The following is a 20966-nucleotide window of genomic DNA, read 5'->3' on the forward strand; positions in this document are numbered from 1 at the left end:
AATCAAAACCGAACCGAATATATATATAATATATAATATATATATATATATATATCTATAGTGATGATCTAGGAATCGTCAATATGTGAAAGCTTTAGCCAAATCTATCAGAGGTTTTGAGAGAAAAAAGCATTTCACCAAAATAAGCATTTTTTAATCAAAATACATTTAAAAATGGAAACTTTCACAATTGTTTATCTATAAAGTGTCCATTTTTCTTACTTTATCCCCATTTTTGCTCTGCAGGTTCGAAAATACAAAAAAATTACATTTGGAATTTTTTACAAAAACCTATTTACTGTACATTTGTTGCGGAGTGCTTTAAAATATACTAAAAAGGTAGACCTTCGCGAACTCAAGTTATCTAAAATCTTCAATATTTTAAAGTCTCTCTGGACTTGATCGTTTATTTCTCCCGACATTCCAGAACCTCGGGTCAGCATCCCCCCAAACGTACAAGACAAGGACAGCAATGGTATGAGGAAGTCGATCACTGAAAAAGGAATCGTCGGTTTAACATGTCCAGTGCAAGGCTTTCCAGCGCCCGAATTCAGGTACGGCGAAGCGCAAAAAATGTCATATGATGAGTTCCGCGAGAAGTCAAATCGTCCCTCTTTTTATCAAGACATTACTTATATCTGTGACGTACCGAAACGTGTATTTTACATTTATTATTTGAATATTTTCGATCGACTTTCTCTGCTATTTTCATTTGTTAAAATGGTTGCTAGGAAAGCTTCTTTTTGTACTTGTTAAATGAAAAATGAACCATTTTATAAATCGAAAAATATATATTTTACTGAAATTTGTCTTAAATGAAAAGAAAAAAATCTGAGTTATTTTATTAATTAAGAGCATATATTTTATTGTACTTCTCGTCAAAGTTACGGGGTTTAAAACATTATTTGTCGGTTTGTTCAAAATTAATTTACAGAGCCCACTGGCAAAATGGCTCCAAGTATTGCTGGAGAATGTTACCAAGGTGGAAAGTTAATAGCGTTAAGAATCTGGCTCCTCGAACTTCTACGAAAAAGTTCGAAGGGTGGGAAGTCATTCAGACTTTTAAAAGGGAACCTACCGCGTTAATTCATACGTTTTAGAGGTCACCCGTACCGTTTGCAAGGTATGGTTTTAATATTTTTTATTTTCTTAGTTTTCTTACGCCTTCAGTCGTCAGGTTTTCATTAATGTAAATAAATTTTTTATGTTTGTACCCGATGGTAAAAGTTTTTGGTAGAAATGTATTCCGAAGAATTATATCGAATCATTTCCAAATCTATAAAGCTTTCAATCCTTTTCATTTCATGCATTCAATTCGATGAATCCATTTTGAATCCACTTATTTTGATATTGGTAACTTTGATATAATTGTAACTTTCTCTCCTAGCGTGAACCTGAAAAATTATTTTCGATACATTGTGATCTTGTTTTCTGTTAAAATACTTTAGGTTCATTTCATTTTTTCCTAAACGGATTCTGGCCTCTTTTTTCTCATTGAAAAACATTTTTGTATTTGAGAATAGTCACAATGCACTTTGGATTTTTTCTAATCTCTAATAATCATTTTAGGCTATTAAGGATAACATATATTCTAAGGGAAACCTTATTTCTAGCAATTTCCTTTCACTTTTAACCATAAGTGAGGACTTTAAAAATATAAAATTGATAAGATCTGTTACATAAACTGAAAAAGTACGATCTTAATTTATTATTCTGGTGTAGGTAGTAGGCACATAAAAAAACTAGATCTGCAGAATATGTCGAAGTTTTTAAATGAAACACTTAATTTACTAAATTATTTTCGTGTAGGGAGAAAACATACCAAAAATATACTGTTATGTAGGTTATTTAAACAGCTATAAAAAATCAAAACAAGGTAATACATTGCTTCTACTAACATACAAGGCAATCCATATCAATAAGTCATTGTGTCGAAATTATTTTTGCGTCCGAAAAAGTCAAAGAACTTGTTTCCTTAATATCAGTATCCTGAATATCGAAAAAAATGTATCTGCTTTGGGATTTCACCTGCATGCAACATTTTGGTTATTGTGTTCTCTACTTAGAAATTTTTTTGTTTTTGATCTTTTTTCTTATTTAATTAAATGCATGATCATTACTCATCAGAACTCAATATTGGATTCATTATATGGAAGGTAAGTATCTTTTACAGTGACAGTAAAAGGGTATTAAAATACATTTTAATAATTTAAAATTTTGAATCACGTGAGTTTATTTTCGTAATAACTAACAATAAGTAATTTTTTTTTTTATTTACCGACGTAATAACAAGAATATCACATTTTGACTGCTCCTATTGCAAAAGATAGTAAATCGTTATGGCTACTAATAAAAATACAATGCGTGCCCTCGACAGTAAGTAAATAAAAATTTGCACGTGTTGTAGCTCCTTAGTATTATCATGCATTTTATCTGCTAACGGATTATGTAATAATCGATAGTTACACTATGTGACTAAAATGTGCAGGCCTTTCACGAAGTGCGCAAGCACCTTTAGATACTTCTATCTGTCTAACTATTCTAGCCATTCCATTAAACGAATAGTGTGCCATCCAGCTCCTAGAAACATTGCGCAACGTATCGAAGAAGATTTTAACAAATATTTGATCAATTATTTTGGTGTAAATTATTCTTTTCACTCAGAGTTCTATCAAATCAAATTCTCGCTCCATTAAATCGTTCAACGAAAACAATATCTTTTGATATTTTCAGTTAAAAAAATTATAGAATGACTATTTATGTAAGAAATGTTTAAAGAGTGGGCTAAACATTATTTCTTGTGTGTACTGTAAAATTGATTAGAAAAAATATACAACTTTTTTAATGTCATTTTTTTCGCGCTTTTCGGCAATAAGGATGAGAATATTCTAAATGTTAAAGTGGCATCGTGTGAGGGCACGTTTTTTATAAAGGCTTATTGTTATTTATTTTTTAAATAATTATACGTATTAAAGTTTCATCTAAGTAGAAGAGTAAGGGATCGCCAAAACGTTGTGAAAGAAGCGATAGTGAACATTTATTAATTTCACCTAAACGCCAAGTGTGAACGTGACGTCCCTTCTCTCATTTTTCTCTTGATTGAAGGCGTCATTCATTTGTTTTTATGAAAGTAATAGACTCTTCGTAATCTAAAGTATTACTACACATTTGATTTATGGGGAGTGGTGATTTTGTTTCGGAGTTTAGACGATTTGGCTCAGGTGTCCCATAAGACGTGTTAAACTGACATTTTTTTGGTAGCAATTTTTTTCAAAAATGACGTCAACCATAGTATTTCTGTTTTCCAAATGAATTTGGCATCCTTTATTTAGATCATCTCCAAGTTTCAGAGCCGTCAGTGATCTTTTTCAAAAACGCCTAAGCCTTCTTAATTGATGAGTATTAAAATTATATGCATTGGACTCTATTATTCTGTATGCTCGATAGTACGTTAGTCGTTTCATGAAATGGCTGTAATAGTGAGACAGATAGTGAAGTTCCTCTTTATTACAGTAACTGTCAAATGTATTTGCACACTTCATGAACGAGCTAAAAATGATAGAGAAGCAGTTTAACTGTCAATTACTTCAGAATCTGCTAGCAATTTATGTAATGCCTAATTTCATTAAATGACTACGATATACAAAATTTCGATTTACTTTCTGTAGAGGACAGGAATTACGTTTTACGATTTGCTACTTTCTCAATTGGAGCATTCGATATGAGGAAGAAGAAAATATATCTAATGAACTTATCAATTTTGCTTTATATTACTAGTTTGCTCTGTTTTGTCATACATTTTGCGAAATTATTATATATTTATTAATTATTTACTAAAAAATGCTTTGCTGAGTTTGATCAATTCATACTTTCATGGAAATTCAAGTTTTAATGTTACGAAAAAATTGTTTCTAAATATGTTTTCCTTCGTGGAATCTGTCTTGTAATGAAAAAATATAGACATTTTTCACCACATGTATGTAACTTCTTTATTAAAGAAAAAATATGTACGTCACTCAAAAAAAGCAAAATAAACATGAATTGCCAAGAAATAAATCTACCAGATCAATTCCTTTTCAGAGAAATTTTACTTGTTAATTAGTTTTTGATTGCGTACAATAATTTGGTAGAGTTTCTTTTGTTCACCCTTTACAAGAATAAAGATTTTTTTCGTAAATTCTAGGCAACTCTTGTTGTAAATACCAATTATTCATATTATAATAAAAAAGGCAGAATTGATAATAGAAAGATATACCGCAATCGCAAAATACTTTTACATACACAAATGTGCATTCTTAAAATAATTCAATAATGAGTGTAAGATAGTTTTTAATTCCAAACCCTAACATGCTGAATGAAAATTTTAAACTACGTTTACTAATTACACTTTCACCTATTTTAATGTTACATTTATGAAACAATTAAATTTATGCCAAAAATTTAAAAACTCCGATTTTTCCCGCAACTTTTAGCACACAAAAATGGCGTTTTCTTATGTAATAAGATTTTAATATCTGAATATCTTTTAAGTGATTAAAAAAAGTTTCTTTTCTATATAATTACATCCAGTCTCAGCTCCAAATTGAGTTCTTTATATCGAAATCATCCAAGAAATATTTTTCTTTTAAAAATGAAAATAAAATTATCCTGTACTATATTCTCTCATTACTGAATGTTGGAGTTAACTTTTAGGTTGTAATATGTTGTTTAAACATTGAAGGAATCTCTTGCAACACAGCGAAATTGTTAATTTGAAGCAAAAACTAATTAATTCAACCCAGTTTATAGATTTGTTTCTGCCAGTCTATGATAATAGTTTTTAATATTTTTGAAATAAACAATAAACATAAAATATCTCCATATTATGGAAAACATAAATTTCAAATAATAAATTAATAAATAAACAGAAAAATGAAAATAATGAGCTACATGATGATCATTCAGTGTGTGAAATTAATTGGGAAGATAAATGAGACACATTAATAATTTATTTTATTTTTAATATTAATAGAAATAAGGAACTTGTTTTTCTTTTAATTTTAAAAGCATGGACCATTTGTTTCAGGTGGTACAAATTCATTGAAGGAACGTCTCGTCGGCAGCCTGTGCAGCTGAATGAGCGGGTTAGACAAGTCAGCGGTACTCTTATAATCAGAGAAGCTCGAGTTGAAGATTCAGGAAAATATCTTTGTATTGTGAATAACTCCGTCGGCGGGGAAAGTGTAGAAACGGTTTTGACGGTAACTGCACCACTTTCTGCAGAAATTGAACCAAGAGTTCAAACTATTGACTTCGGTAGACCCGCCACTTTTACTTGTAACGTTAAAGGAAATCCTGTAAAAACTATTTCTTGGCTGAAAGATGGAAAACCTCTTGGACATGAAGAACAGACACTTAGAATTGAAAGCGTCAAGAAGGAGGACAAGGGAATGTACCAGTGCTTTATCAGAAATGACCAAGAAAGTGCACAAGCAACAACGGAACTGAAGCTTGGAGGAAGGTGTAAGTTTTTATTATATTCACATAAACGGGGTCTAAAATTTCGTTCATACAATTCAATATATTCGTATTTTTATTTTAAAAAAGTAAGTTGTATTTTATTAATTTCCAAGTGTTCAATCTGATCTTATGAATTTCATTGATAGTTGAACCGCCTCAAATTCGTCAAGCATTTTCTGAAGAAACCCTTCAACCCGGACCCAGTGTATTTTTAAAGTGCGTAGCTAGTGGAAATCCAACTCCTGAGATTACGTGGGAATTAGATGGAAAACGCTTGTCGAACACAGATAGACTTCAGGTTGGTCAGTACGTGACTGTAAATGGCGATGTCGTATCAAACTTGAACATTTCCAGCATTCATACCAATGACGGCGGACTATACAAGTGCATTGCAGCTTCCAAGGTAAAGAAAGTTAATGTATAACATTCGTGAGCCCCAGAAAGTGATACTTTAAAAAAAACATTTTTAATTAGCTATTTAGGCCTGGTTTTGACCGGGTACTCTTAATGAGTATTGTGGAATATTTTTCAATAGTTCTTCATTAGTCTAGAATTTTCTAAAATGTCCTTAAACTTTCAGTAATTATCTAGATCTAAAATATTCTGTAAAATATTCGGTGATGTTCTAGAAGGTTTTGATTTCTTCTTCATTATTTTGGAATGCTTTAAAAGGTTCCAGGTTATGCTATAATTCTGGAATATTTTAGAAGTTCCTCAACTATTTGGATATTTTTTATAAATTATAGTACGGCCTTTTCTTCTTACTTTATGAACGGTTATAGGCAGAACCTAATAATTACGACATCTTCCAGGCTAATGATTTGGAATTTATTTAAAAATCAAATCGATTACGTTTCTGAAACACAGCTAGTTTCCCTCATCAGATCTGTATAAAAACATATTAAAATAATAAATGCAAAGTAATATAATAAAAGGACGGAATGTGTCCAAAATATAATACCTTAAATCAATTTAAAAAAGGAAGATTGCGTGTAAACTTCCGAATGAGTAAATTTCACGACCTTAGAAAAATAGAAGCATAAGATTTAGTTCGAATACGTGAGTACCCTACCGAAAGAAATCTTTGAGTTTTCTTTAGCGAAATAGCTTGGCCCATTTGAGTCTATAAACAAAGTCGATTTGAAACAAAATAGTCTCGGAGATAGTTTGAGAGATTTGGGTCCTTTTCAAGATCCTTTTAGTGGTCGTTTTAAGAGTGGCGCGACGGTGATATAATGTTCCTTTTGTATTCGTCACGTACCGGGCGGGCAGAGTTATTTACAGTGATTGGTCATGGCTAATCCGCTCTCCCTTTTCAAATTTCTCTTCAAATTATTAACACTTTTTTTTAATTGATAAATTTTCTCATTATACTTATTTATAATTATAACTTATATACTGATATACAATTTTGTAGTTGAATTAAAAAATGTTGCCTTTTTTGGCGTATCTCATTCCATTTACGAAAAACGTTCTAATAATTCCAATTTTAAGCATTAAAAAAAAGTTAGATATCTGAAGTCATCGAAACCCATAGATTCCGAATTATTATGTTTTAGGCTGTTAACTTTGAAATTAAAAAAATCTACTTCTAAATTTTTATCCGAAAACTTAACAAAGGACCCTTGAGTGTCGGCTACTCTATTGAGATAGCCTCTCTGCTCGTTATTTATGATCGTATTCTTATTTCAATTTCGGAAAGGATATTTTAAAGCCCTCAGACCATTTAAACGAGCTTCCTGGACCTTTAAAAATATCTACCTGAGTGCCTGCGGAGAATTTCTTTGAGATTCATTGACCTAAAGAATTTTTAGTATATACTCAAAGATTCTTTTCGGTAGGGTAGTGTAAAGAAAAATTAAGTGTAATCAGAAATTTTAATGGAAGAAGTAAGAACATTTATTCCATACCTGGTACGCCCCGTCTCCATCTTAGGAACTTTGTAAACACACACATTACAAATTACAATGCAAACACATCGTAGAAAGAAAAGTGGCTGTAAGAAGAGGCAACGTTGAGAGCAATTCAATTGTACTATTTTTGTAACACTTTTTTCTGAATTATATATTTGTTTTCATTCAAATTAATAGTATTAGTATTTGAGATAAATTTAGAGAAATTTGTTATTTTTTTATAAATTCAACAATGTTATTATAAGGAGTGCTAAAATAATCTAAGTCGATAAATAAATTCATCCAGGTTTCAACTTCTTTAAAAAAAACATTTGAGCCAAATTGCATTTATATGCATTAGGATCAATATGCAAAATTTTTATATCATTGCATTTTATAAAACTAGAGTCGCCTTAGTGTTCTTGCGTTAAGTGTTGATTTATAGCCTTATGATATTTTTCATTTAATCTGATGTTTTTCTTATGTTCTTTAACTCTGATACGTAGTGGACTTTTCGATTGGCTGAGGCAAGCTTTATCACATCGATAGGGAATTCTGTATAAAACATTACATTGGTCCAAAGTATGTAGTATATCTTTCCCTAATTTAACAAATTTTTCAAGTTGAGTATCAACTCTAAAGACAGTTTTAATCTTATCAGTTTCATTTCAAATTCTTTTTATGTTACGTGAAATGTGGCCTAGAAAGGATATTGAAATACAGTGAACTTCCACTTATGTCCCTGCTTGCCAAAGCCTCCTCGCGCCTAGTTCCCCGACCCCTGTACGCACTTATTTCCTCCTGCACAGTTCCTTCTTCTACCACCACGGCCCCTATGCGGGATTTACGGTCATGCCCGCGAGAGGGGCTAGCCAATTAAAAAAAGAGTCCCAACGAGCGGGAAGTTTGAACTGAGTATTTTAATATGAAGTCATGGGAATGCAGATAACTTTTTCGAGAAAATATTCGAAACGTAAAAGTAAGTCTTAAATACTATAATAGTAAAATTTTTCAAGTGCAGAATGTATTTTCTCAGTCATATTCCATTCTTTAGTCGATTGATGACCCTTCAGTGTCCCTCAATACAATCAACTGTCCGAATTTTGAGATGAGAGTACCCGATCTGATACACTAACCTCAAATTTTGGATATTTTATTTCGTGACACTGAAAGATCTCTAATCGACAAAAAAAATGGAACGTGACTGAGAAAATAATTCTATACTTGAGAAATATTACTATTGAAGCCTTTATAACTTACCGTTGCGTTTAGAAATTTTCCTCCAAAAAGTCATATGCACTTGCAGTGCAGAGCCATGTAGGTACCAATCATCATGTAACCTTTCTGGCGGCTGACATTTCTACTTATTGTAGCATGATACATTTGAAAATTCAGACCTTTATAACTTACTTGTAATTTTAGATTACACTACACTTGCACCCATTCGTCCATGACCGTGAGGTCATGCAGAAATACTCAATTCACCGCGAAATATTTGAGTTGGTTTTGATTCTATTATATTAATTTTTAGTTGACAAATTGTACTGTTTCAAGAAAATAAAAAATCAGTCGTGCTAATCAATCGCATGCTAACCGACCGCGACTGCTTCTACTGCGCATGTGCCTAAAAGCATTATTATTGATAGTATATGTTTATTGATTCAAAATAGACCCGCGCTTTTTGGCACATGCGCAGGTGGAAAATTTGTTTACAGTGGTCGTATCGATACAAGGCCGAAGCAGCCAGAACGTTGTTGGACACAAATATCCTGACGATTCGCGGTAAAGATGGGGACCCCTCCAAATGGGGGCATTCTAGTTTGTAGTTCAATTAATCGTTTGTTATTGTGCTTATCCATCAAATCAGTTCAATAGTCACTATAGAATAATAGTTTTTTAACTAGTTTTGAATTTTCTAAGTGAAAAGAAACGTCTACTAAAAGAATGGCCAAATTAACAAGATTTTTGATCATTCCAATTTTTTTCTGTATAGGATGATTAAAATAATAGTTGAAATATGTTCCTGAATCACTTTTTTCGGAACCAATTAGTTATTATGATATTGTTTTCAGATTTTATTATTTATAAATTTAAAAATCCAGTCGAATTGTTTTCTTTTTCGATGGTAAATTATAGTTTATTGTGATATGAATTAAGAAGTGAAACAATAAAATCTATTTTATTTTCAGGAATAATTAAAAAGAAGTCATCAACATAGCGTACATATATTGTATATTCCAAATTGATTTTGTTGAATACTTCCGATTCTAAATCTTGCATAACATTTTCTGAAACAATAGCCGAAATTTGTGAACCCGTAGGCATACCATGTGTTTGCTGGTAAAAGCTATCATAATATTTAAAAAATGTGTTATTCGCCAGGAAGGAAATAACTTCCCGTCTGCGTACTTGACCCCAATATGACTTTTTCTACATTTCTTATAAAAAGTATTATATGACTTTATTATTATTCTTTTATTTCATTCATATATCATTATTATATTATAGGTTGAGACCATAACAGCCCCTGACACTTGGGTGATCCCGTTGCGTCCCCTTATAAGCCTTAAGCGTGGCCCCAAAGCCAGCTCCATAGGGAGTGGACCACAGCCACACTGTTGGTTGACATTTCAGACTCATTGATGCAGTAACTGCCTGTGAGTGTTACACGTTTCCCCGTAATCGCAGGGCAGTAACCGAGAATATGAGTAGAAGTCTCATTATCTTTTCCGCACAGACGACAGAGGGGAATTTCTTCGAGCCCTATCTTATATATGTGATACCGGAGGTTTCCATGTCCTATAAACATTTTTGTTATGACCTTGACTTCATTCCTCCCAAGCTTGAGTAATTCTTTCGCTCGGTGAGAGTTTAGCTTTGAGCCCAAGAGTGTTTTAGCCTATCTGCAGCCAGAGACCAAACCCCACTCATCCTCATGTTCCTCGGTCAGCCAACTGTTAATATCTTCAATGACTAACCTACTGGAAATGCCCACAACTGGCTTGAATCCAGTAAAATTTTTCTTCACTGCTAGCTTTGCTAGCCTGTCCGATACATCATTGCCCTTGATGTCGCGGTGTCCAGGGATCCAAAGCAGAGTTACTCAATTTTCTGCCGCTAGATTATTCAGTGCCTCAAAGCACTCCCATACTAGTAGCGACGTGGTCGCTGTTCCATTTACTACCATTATAGTATCCCTGCTCTCTGAGCAAATACGAATGTTTCTTTTATTGCCATACTCCGTTGCCTTATAGGCGCACTGGAGCATGGACAAAATCTCAAATTGTCAAACTGTAGCGTAGGATCCCATCGCAATTGTGAAACCCATTCCGTTCCTGTTACGTTATACAGCTGCTCCAGTGTTCTTCTTGTTCCTGGAGCCATCTGTAAACCAGTTGTCTCCATCACTGGGCAGGTGTGTCTCACCGATAACCCATTCCTCTTACGTGGATAGGCTAACATGGTATTTTTTGTTGAAGAGGGAGCGATACGCGGACATTTTGTCCCTGAGTATGCTCAGTGTCGACCCCCTCGCGATGTCAATTGGTATTCGCATTACTGTCGACATGCTTCTATCGTTTACCATATTTAATCCCAGGCCGCCTTCGCAGCCACGACCTTTATGGTGTGATGCAGGGGCTTCAAACCTATTAGTGCCCCCAGCGCCATCGTGGGTGCCGACTTCAAAGCACCAGTGATGCCTCTCAGAATCAGTCTCCTGATTCTTTACAGTCGAGACTTCACAGTAGACTGTTCGACCCTGCTCCACCAGACCACTGCCGCATAGGTGAGTCTGGGTTGCAGGATCGCTGTGTAGATCCACATAAGTGTCCATGTTTGATTTTAAATCTTCCACAATTTCAAAAATCTGGTTTGATCTGGTGGAAATACATTTTTTACTAAAGGTTTCACCTAACCTTAAAATTTCATTTACCTGCTCTGGAATGTGTAAGTTTGAGTTATTCACAAAGCATGGATCGTTGTTGTTGTCTACATTAACATCAGTTATTCTTACTTAATAATATTATTATACAACCTTGTTGCTTGCTTAAATTGTATTCTGAAATGATGTTAAAATTAAACTTGTAATATTGTATTGTGTGATAATGCGAACGTGACGAAAGTAAGTAATTTTGGATAAGTGCTTCCGTTCATCCTGGTTAGAACTGCGCTTTTCGCCTGTATTGCACACGATATTTTTATGTAACAAATGTAGGAAAATGTTTTATTTTTGAAAAAATAAAATTGTACTTCGCCCATTGTCCAGTGTTTCTTAGGGCCCATTTAACCATATGGGAACAGTATACAAGAAGTGCGAGTATGAGGAGTATGTGGAGTGCAAATGATTAAGTTTTCGATACATGATGCCAGTAATGTGGTTGCTGTGGTATGCTGGAGAGTAATTTTTCATCAAAAAGACCAGATGCAGCGGTTGTAAAGATATCTTTCTGAAAGTGCGCAAACGCAGTGGTTAAATGATGTTTCTTGTTCGTTCAGTTCCAGAATTGAACACTTTCAGCACGTTATATATACCTCGAAAATGTGACATTCAGTGCATATATTACAAAACTTATTTATTCCTCCCAGGTGGGTGCAGCAGAGCACTCTGCACGTTTAAACGTGTACGGCTTACCATTCATTCGACACATGGACAAGAAAGCTATCGTCGCTGGTGAAACGCTACGTGTTACATGTCCAGTCGCTGGTTATCCGATAGAGAGCATCATCTGGGAACGAGACACCAGGGTGCTTCCTATCAACAGAAAGCAGAAGGTTTTTCCTAACGGAACATTAATCATCGAAAACGTAGAGCGGCAAAGCGATCAGGCAACATATACATGCGTCGCTCGCAATGCACAAGGATACAGTGCAAGAGGAATGCTCGAAGTACAAATCATGGGTAAGTTTCACAATGTTCCATTCAACTTCAAAGGTTTACTCTAACGCAGATTTTCATAAAGGTTTATTTTATTTGATGAATATGTTGTGGTCAAAGCCCGGATTGTGGGCAAAACTATGATGGACCGGTCGTTCCGCAGATTGCCCGAGCGGTGTTGAGCAATGTATGAAATGCTTCTTTACTTCGAGATTTGCCCGAGGCATCTTTGGCCAATCTGCGAAGTGCGTCTGTCGCTATGGAAAATGTACGAAACGCCAAAACTATTTTTGATTTTGATGTATTTTAATCATTCTGCGCTACAGGCGCCATTTGTTTATCGTATAGACGCGGTTTTGTCAAGAACTTCATTGAGGCTTATACAATTTTATTCACAAACACTATATTAATCCCGAGGATATAATGATCTAATTATACTGTTCTGAGCGCCTAATGTATAAAAACCATAATTGAAAACCTTTATAATCATTCCAATTATGTTTCGCGAGTCTCCGTTGCTCCTATTCACGGTAGGAATAGGCTTCAGCAGATCCATTGCTTTCCTTTTCTGTATCACTTGTGCCGACATTACACATAACATGGACGTTGCTTTGGTATTGGAAACCTTTCTGTGCATTTGGAGTTTCGTTATTAAATACAAATGCAACGTATTGGGTCAGAAGATTCACAAGCAAAATCCTCAACGTCCTCTTGTTGTCGAATATTTTGCTTCTTTAAAGAATTCAAATCATCAACCTTTTGCAATTTGGCTAGTGTTACGTCGCACATTGGCCGATTTTGGATTCAAGTTTGATAACTTATGTGTAGTGTTAATGTTGATCCGATTTGAACCGCTCTTTTTTTAAATACTTGTGAATACTAGTAGTTTTAAAAAACACAGCTTGAATTAGATGTCGATATGTCAGAACGCTACCTAAAGTAAAGAACCACCGGAAATCATCATAGCCAGTGACCTAAAAATGCCCGTACTAATTTTGTTTAAATAATGGAAAAAGTAACAGACAAAATTCAAAGGTATTGTGTTTTCAAAGCTGGTATACATTCATAAAGTATTTGTAGACTTGAGTGGCGTGAAATCGTCGCTGGGTATGATTCCTTCATTTGCCCTTGTACGACGAAATTGTTTATAACTATTTTACACTAACGTAATCAACTCTGACAAAAAAAACGTCATGTATATTTTCATCGTGATTTTCCCCTTAGAATCGATTGGTACTATTAGTTTTTCAAAAAAAAGTTTTTTTCCTTTCGATATATGCTGCTTAAACAATTTTTGGAAAATAAGTCAAAATGGCAAAACAAAAATAGGGGTACCCTTTTTTTTGACTCATTTTACAATTTCATTGTAGTTTTAATGCTATCTTTAACCGGCGCCCAGTAGGGCATTTTTAGGTCACTGGTTATGATGATTTCCGGTGGTTTTTTAGTTTAGGCAGCTTTCTAACAGATCGAAACCTAATTCTGGCGTTGTTCTTTAAAACTACAAGTATTCAAAAGTATTTAAAAAAGAGCGGTTTAAATCGGATCAAAATTGACACTACACATAAGTTATCAACACTTGGATCCAGAATCGGCCACTGTGTGTCGTTGTCATCATCCAGTACCTACGAGTTGTCTTCAAAATTGCCAAGCGCTGGATCCAAAATTGTCTCCAAATTTCTTCTGTTCGAAGTAATATCTTCATTGAATCTGAAATCGATTGGATATCCCTATGTGTTTTTTTCCTATAAAAAATTAAATTTTAAGAATGAACGGTAACGCGTTACTTTTCAGGTAATGTGTCAGATACAGTTTTTTATATCGTACAAATTTACACGTATTGAATAAAATAACTTTCTAATCCAGAATAAAAACAATTGTTATAAGCAAATTAATTTTATAACATCTTTTTAAATATTATAATTTTTCCTTTAATTATATACATATATTATTTATTATATATATATATATTGATACTATACGAGGTGTGTTCAAGAAATAAGGTGACTTTATGGTTTTCTCAAAAAATATTCATTTATTCCTCAATATTTATGTTATCCCCTTCAAAGTAATCCCCCTCAGATATAATACACTTGTGTCAACGCTTTTTCCAATCATCGAAGCACTTCTGATAATCATTTTGTTGTATAGCCTTGAGTTCTTTCAGCGATGCAGTTTTTATCTCTTCAATCGTTGAAAATCGATGTCCTTTCATGGGTCTCTTCAATTTTGGGAAAAGAAAAAAGTCACTGGGGGCCAAATTCGGTGAATATGGAGGCTGAGACATGACTGTGGTGCTGTTTTTGGTCAGAAAATCATTCACAAGCAACGATGAATGAGCAGGTGCATTATCGTGATGCAAAAGCCGTAAATTGTTTTTCCAAAGTTCCGGACATTTTTTGCGTATCGCCTCTCGCAAAAAGCACATAACTTGAAGGTAATACTCCTTATTGACCGTACGACCTTGTGGTAAGAATTCCTGATGCACTACGCCACGGTAATCATAGAAGACAGTGAGCAAAACCTTCACATTTGACCGAACTTGACGTACTTTTTTCGGTCTTGGAGACTCAGGGTGCTTCCACTGAGACGACTGGGCTTTAGTTTCGACGTCATAACCGTATACCCACGATTCATCCCCAGTTGTAAACCCTTTTGAGAAAATCAGGATCATTATTGACTTCATTCAACATCTCCTGAGCGATGGTCATGCGATGGATTTTTTTATCAAAATTAAGCAGTTTTGGAACAAATTTCGCTGACACACGTCTCATGCCCAAAACGTCCGAAAAGATAGCATGGCATGAGCCAACCGATATGCCATCATCTTCAGCAACTTCTCTGATGGTAATTCGGTGCTTTTTCAACACCATTTCTTCCACTGCTTGATAGTTTTCATCTATTGTTGACGTGCTGGGACGTCCAGGGCGAGGTTCGTCTTCGACATCCTCTCGGCCTTCTTGGAACAACTTGTACCACTTATACACATTTTTCTTACTCAGAGTAGACTTACCGTATGCAACTGTCAACATTTCAAGAGTTTTAGAGCACGGGATTCCATTTTTCAGACAAAATTTAATGTAAACTCTTTACTCCATTTTTTTCGAAAGAAGAAAATCGCCGAGCACACCAAACCCTTCTAACCTTTTACGCCTGTGACAGAAAAACAACACGAGCTATATAGTCAGAACTGTGAACATATGATCGTGACGAGTGTACCAACACAACGAAACAAAAAATTTTAAACTTGAATGTACGTAGCCCGCGAAAATTGAAAAGTCACCTTACTCTTTGAACACACCTCGTATATTTGAATTCAATTTTTTCTACATTTCCGGAGATCAAAAGGTCTTCTAAATTTTTTACAGATTTTAATCAATTATGTAAAGGGACGATTGAGATATTTTTCATACCTAAAACTAGTTCTTTTTTATAATTTTATGTTATTAAAAATATTTACCAAACATAGCTTCGAATAGGGTTTTTTTGGATGCCTCGAAGAAAAGCATGGTTTTTCCGCAGTTGGCAACATAACCTTTACCCAATTTCTTCGAGTTGTTTTCTTACATCCATACAACAAGCATATTCCTCACATTCTTATTAGCTCTTTTAAGGTATAAGCCCGGTGTGACACCCAAAATTTCGACGTTTTTTCATAATTTTTTTTATACTCGAAAAAAGTAGGTTATCTCGGGGAAGCACACAGCCTTCCATAGTCATCTGAAACCAAAAATTGAAACGGATTATTATTCTATAGGCTTGTCGCTAATGACTGAACCTCTAATATGCAAACATTTTTTTAAAATAACAAAATGGCGGACTTGCAACAATTTTTTTAATCGCACTTTTTTTAATTGTTAAAAAAAATGAATTTTTAGAGGTTCGGTATTTATGTAAATATGTTAAGAATAACGGATTAAAATTTTAGCCAAATCGGTTAAATAGTTTTTAGTCAGTGCTTCCCCGACTTTTCGAAAACGTGGTTTCGAGAAAAACGCGTTTAAAGTTTTAACAACAAATATTTTGTAAGAAAAAGATACTTACATTAATCCCCTAAGTCTGGTGCATAGAGTAGTCGGAAAGGTGTATATTTATATGTATAATATATTATAATACGTATACTTGCCTAATCCGAAAACAATGAAGGGCCAAGGGCACTAAAAAGGAGGGGACAGCCGATGCAGCTGCCGCTGACGCGTTTACTAACTTTCATACGCACTACGGCGCGCTTTCTTCTTTTTGTTATAACTTTCTAAATACTTTGAATTTTTACCTGAAATTTTTGGAGCATGTTTTTAAGATGTTTTTCTTTCAAAAAATGTAGCTAACAAAACTCAGATTTTTTTGACCCCAGACACCGGACATATACCTTAATAAGGCCTAGACTATGCGAATGCCTAGGATTTTCCTGAACTATTGATTAATCTGGCCACATATCTTTTAGTGATTCATTGATACGGTTAAGAAACGGTAGCCCATCGCCAGCTTGAAGGACAAAAGGAGCCCCTAATGTACAGAGTATGCCGTGTAAAGAATACGCCACTTCTGAGACGTTTTCATCTTCAAGGGGCGAAGCATCACTAATTTAGTTAAATGATTTTAATAGATGAGAATGAATTTGTAATCCCCGTCTTTGCAAGTCTGCATGTCAATTAAATTAACCTATAGTCTTGCCTTAATCACTTTAAAAAGCAAAGGCTTTATAACCACAGTTTTTAAGGATGATTTCGCTTTTTTTCACATATAAGACACAGTTTAAGGAAATTAAAAATAACTGCTCTATTAGCATTCGCGTATTTAACAGATAAAGCTTCTTCTAATTTATTTCGACCACCATGACTGCACTCAACAAGCGCAGCATTAATAACTCCTCCAATAAACATAGCATCGTATCAACTTAGGCGCCTGTAATCCATTACAGTATTTTTTTCTTTTCACTTTAGCTTCTTGTACTTTCTTGATTATTCGATGGTATTTTGAAATTAAAATGGTAAGAATCGTGTTATCCAATTGACTTTCAATTAAATTTCAGTTAAACTTCAGTAATCGCGCCATCACTTGTCAAGGTGTCACACATTGTTGCTAAAAAATTTAGTAACTTGGTCTGAATTATAGTTCACTAGCAATATTTCCACTTGAAATTTGTATATTGACCGTTGAACTCAAACTTATGGAAAATTCAACATGCATGAGAACTTTTTATGTTCATCACCCAGACGGAAATTTCAAAGAATCACCATTGGTACAATTCGGAATCAAGGTTAGGGTGGGTACGACGGGTACTTGACCAAGATTGGTCAAGTATTGATGCAATGATACATTTTTTACTAGGTAATTGCCTATACAGAACTGGCAAAGACATCTAGATTTAAGTCTAAATTTATATATTTAAATTTTCATATATTCCAATTTTCAAAATGCTCATTTTAATTACGGTTTACTACCAGTAGCATATACAGATGTATCCCAGCATTCATTGCTTTGGCGATTTCCAGACATTTGGACTAGGTGAACCCTAAGTAATATATTATTTACGGTTCTGAAAAAGTAGATAAGTTCAGGTATATGCTCCTTCCCTTGCTAACATGTATTCATTTTTTTACGTACTATTCAGGCGGAAAAATCAGACATAGTTCATACATGGGGGAAATATTAATTATAATATATCGTTTCAAAATTTAAAGGTTAAGACTATAAGGCATAGGTAACACTGTAACGCGGTATTTTTTATTTGAATTTTAATGATTTGTGTGTGTATATTTTATATTGTTTTGATGCCTATATTATTATTTTGAGATAAGGGTGAAAAATTTAATAATAAAGTTTACATTTTAGAAAAATATTAAAAACTCTTTTTAATTAGTTGTAATCATAATATTTCAGCAAGATAATTTTCTTTGATAACCTTTTACTAACATTTTTTGTTTAATCTGCTTAAGAGTTCGCATATAATGTAATAATTATTTTTTAAATTATTGATTATTATATATAACATTCATTTACTTTGAATATTATGTGCATAAAACTAATGGAAATTATAGTAATTTTTTTCTGCTTTATATAATTTTTCCGCCTGAGTATACATACTCTAATAGTAGCATAAGTCCAAAGTAGACCAGTATCAGAAATGTGTTTTTATCATTTTGACGGAGATGCAACCTTACAGTTTGTATGAATTTGATTTAGAAAGTTAAATGCGCATCAGGATGAGTCAGATACATAAAAATCAAAAACAGTTTTGGCATTTCGTACATTGCCCATAGCGAGAAGGGCACTCCGCAGATGTACCAAAGATGCTTCGGATAAAGACCGAAGTAAAGAAGTGTTTCGTGGATTGCCCGACACCGCTCGAGTAATCTGCGGAACGACTGGTTTATCCTCTGTTTGCCTGCGCCCCGGGCCTTGCCCACAGCAGGGTTTGGGGGCGCCCGAGGGGGAAACAACTCTGGTATATAAGTGAGACCAAGTAGTCTCACTTGGTGATCCGAACTGGTAATTCGAGTAATCCGCGTAATCCAAGTAAATCAAGGTAATTCGAGTAATGCAAGTAAAGCGGCATAATCTACGGTAATCTAGAAAAAAAAAGATAAAGAAAATAAGGTAACGAATAAAGGGATAAAGAAAAAATGTTCGAATTAATTTGCGGAACTAGATATTTTATTGAATATCTATAAAGGAATATTATTACATTAATTACCGAGGCTTACTTAGAACTAGGAAGGAAATAATTAATAACTTCAGAACTTTAAATCTTTGGTGTCATTGTATAGGTACTTCAGTGTTGACTTATTTTCTAATTTTATAAGAAAATAAGTTATAAAGATAAGAACCTACTTTTTCAGTAGACGTTTGCTAATAATACTTTCACAGCAATACCACAATAGAAAAGTAATAAACTGAATCTTCTTCTATTGCGTAAATGTCTTAAAAAATAATCTTAAAGAGTATCGTGTTTTTCTCTTTGGATCGTTTTTTTTAAAACCATTTCATGGCCTTCTTGATAGCAGCTATTACATCCACGTTGGGTAGGAAGCAACTTTAAATCACATGAAAATTACGAAAGAAACGAAAAGCGGGAATGTGTTTATACTTGATAATAGATGAAAAATCTGTTTGAATTAAAATCCTAGCTGCTTCTGTTTGTACGATATTCAAATTTTTCGTTTTTTGTATAGTAAGAATTTGTGAAACACACAATAGCTAAGAATCGCGAGAGTTAAAAACTTTTCTTATGTTTTTTTGGGAGTTTTTTTCGTTTGTTTCCTATCATTTTTTAATATTTGAAGGTTTAGAATATCAAAGAAAAAAAAATGTCCGTAATTAATTAGTGTTCAATCAACTCAATTAATCAGTATTCAATCACAAATTATGTGATATATTTAATTATAAAACTCAAATTTGGTATGAATAAATAAGAAAATGAATACATATTATACATATAATACAAATAATAAATAATGAATTTAATTATGAATTAATGTATGTAATTTTACATGTGCTGGGATGAAAAAGCAGCTACCGCTTTTTAAAATCATTTTAGGAAAGATTTATCTTCGATCATATTCATTTTAAATCTTCCCCAAAATTTAAGAAATTCTCTTTGAATCGATTCCCCAGCCTGCTCAGACCACACTCCTAAGCCATCGTTATTCAAGAGCATGACGGCTTGTTTTCAATGATCTAGAATAACATGGATTTTGACGGTTTGAGAAACATCTGTGCTTTTTAGAGCATTGCGGAATTTACTGATGTTTGTATAAAAATCACGGAGATCCACTTGCTTTTTAGAGAAGCGTGATTTTACAATTGTGTCCATTGCTTTAAATGAAGCTATGTAAGTCTGCAATCGGTATGACCCAACAGTTTCAGAAATTACGGGATCCTGTAATTTATCCGCTTCTCTTAACAGTGTCCGACATTGATTGTCTTCAAACACCTCGCGTTGATAGCTTTTATGATCTATACTCAGCTTTTCTGGCCACAGAAAAGCTTTTTCGTAGGCCACTATAGTACATTATGCTACTATAGTATAGTATAGTTCATAAAAGCTATGAAGGCGATGTCTTTGAAGGCAATCAATGTCGGACACTTTTAAGAGAAGCGGATAAATTACAGGATACCAAAATTTATGAAACTGTTGGACAATACCGATTGCAACCTTACATTGCTTCATTTAAAGCAATGGACACAATTGTAGAATCATGCTTCTCTACAAAGCAAGTGGATCTCCGTGATTTTGATACAATTATCAGTAAGCTCCTCAATGCAAAATAAATATGATCGAAGGTTAATCTTTCCCAAAACGATTAGAAAAAGCGGTAGCTGCTTTTTCATCCTAGCACATGTAAAATTAAATGCACTCATTTGTAATTAAATTAATTAATTATTATTTGTATTAATATGGATTTATTTTACTATTTGTTCATACCAAATTTCAGTTTTATAATTAAATATCACATAATTTGAGATTGAATACTTATTAATTGAATGGATTGAATACTAATTAATTACAAACATTTTTTTCTCAGTATTATAAAACTTCAAATATTAAGAAATGATAAAAATTTTAAAGCAACCAAAAAAGAAAATAAAAAGAAACAAAACAAAAAACAAAAGAAAAACAGAAAAAAAAGAAAGCGGTGCAATGTAACTTACCTCCACGCAGTGCAACTTGGTAACGTATAAAATCGGCTAAAAAC

At 33.6% G+C, this 20966-nt stretch overlaps 1 protein-coding gene across 4 annotated transcripts in view; it reads left to right on the forward strand.

Annotated features, from left to right (window-relative positions):
- The window catches only part of LOC117182071 (Down syndrome cell adhesion molecule-like protein Dscam2), a 292904-nt gene that overhangs the window by 186992 nt on the left and 84946 nt on the right, over positions 1 to 20966 (forward strand). For all 4 annotated transcript variants that reach the window (XM_033375097.1, XM_033375094.1, XM_033375095.1 and 1 more), the window contains 3 exons: positions 5066 to 5502; positions 5646 to 5902; positions 11979 to 12291. In XM_033375097.1, the coding sequence (XP_033230988.1) occupies positions 5066 to 5502; positions 5646 to 5902; positions 11979 to 12291 (1007 nt within the window). The remainder of the gene's footprint in view (positions 1 to 5065; positions 5503 to 5645; positions 5903 to 11978; positions 12292 to 20966) is intronic.

This window comes from Belonocnema kinseyi, chromosome 10, assembly GCF_010883055.1.
Source record: "Belonocnema kinseyi isolate 2016_QV_RU_SX_M_011 chromosome 10, B_treatae_v1, whole genome shotgun sequence".
In the NCBI taxonomy this organism is placed as follows: Eukaryota; Metazoa; Arthropoda; class Insecta; order Hymenoptera; family Cynipidae; genus Belonocnema; species Belonocnema kinseyi.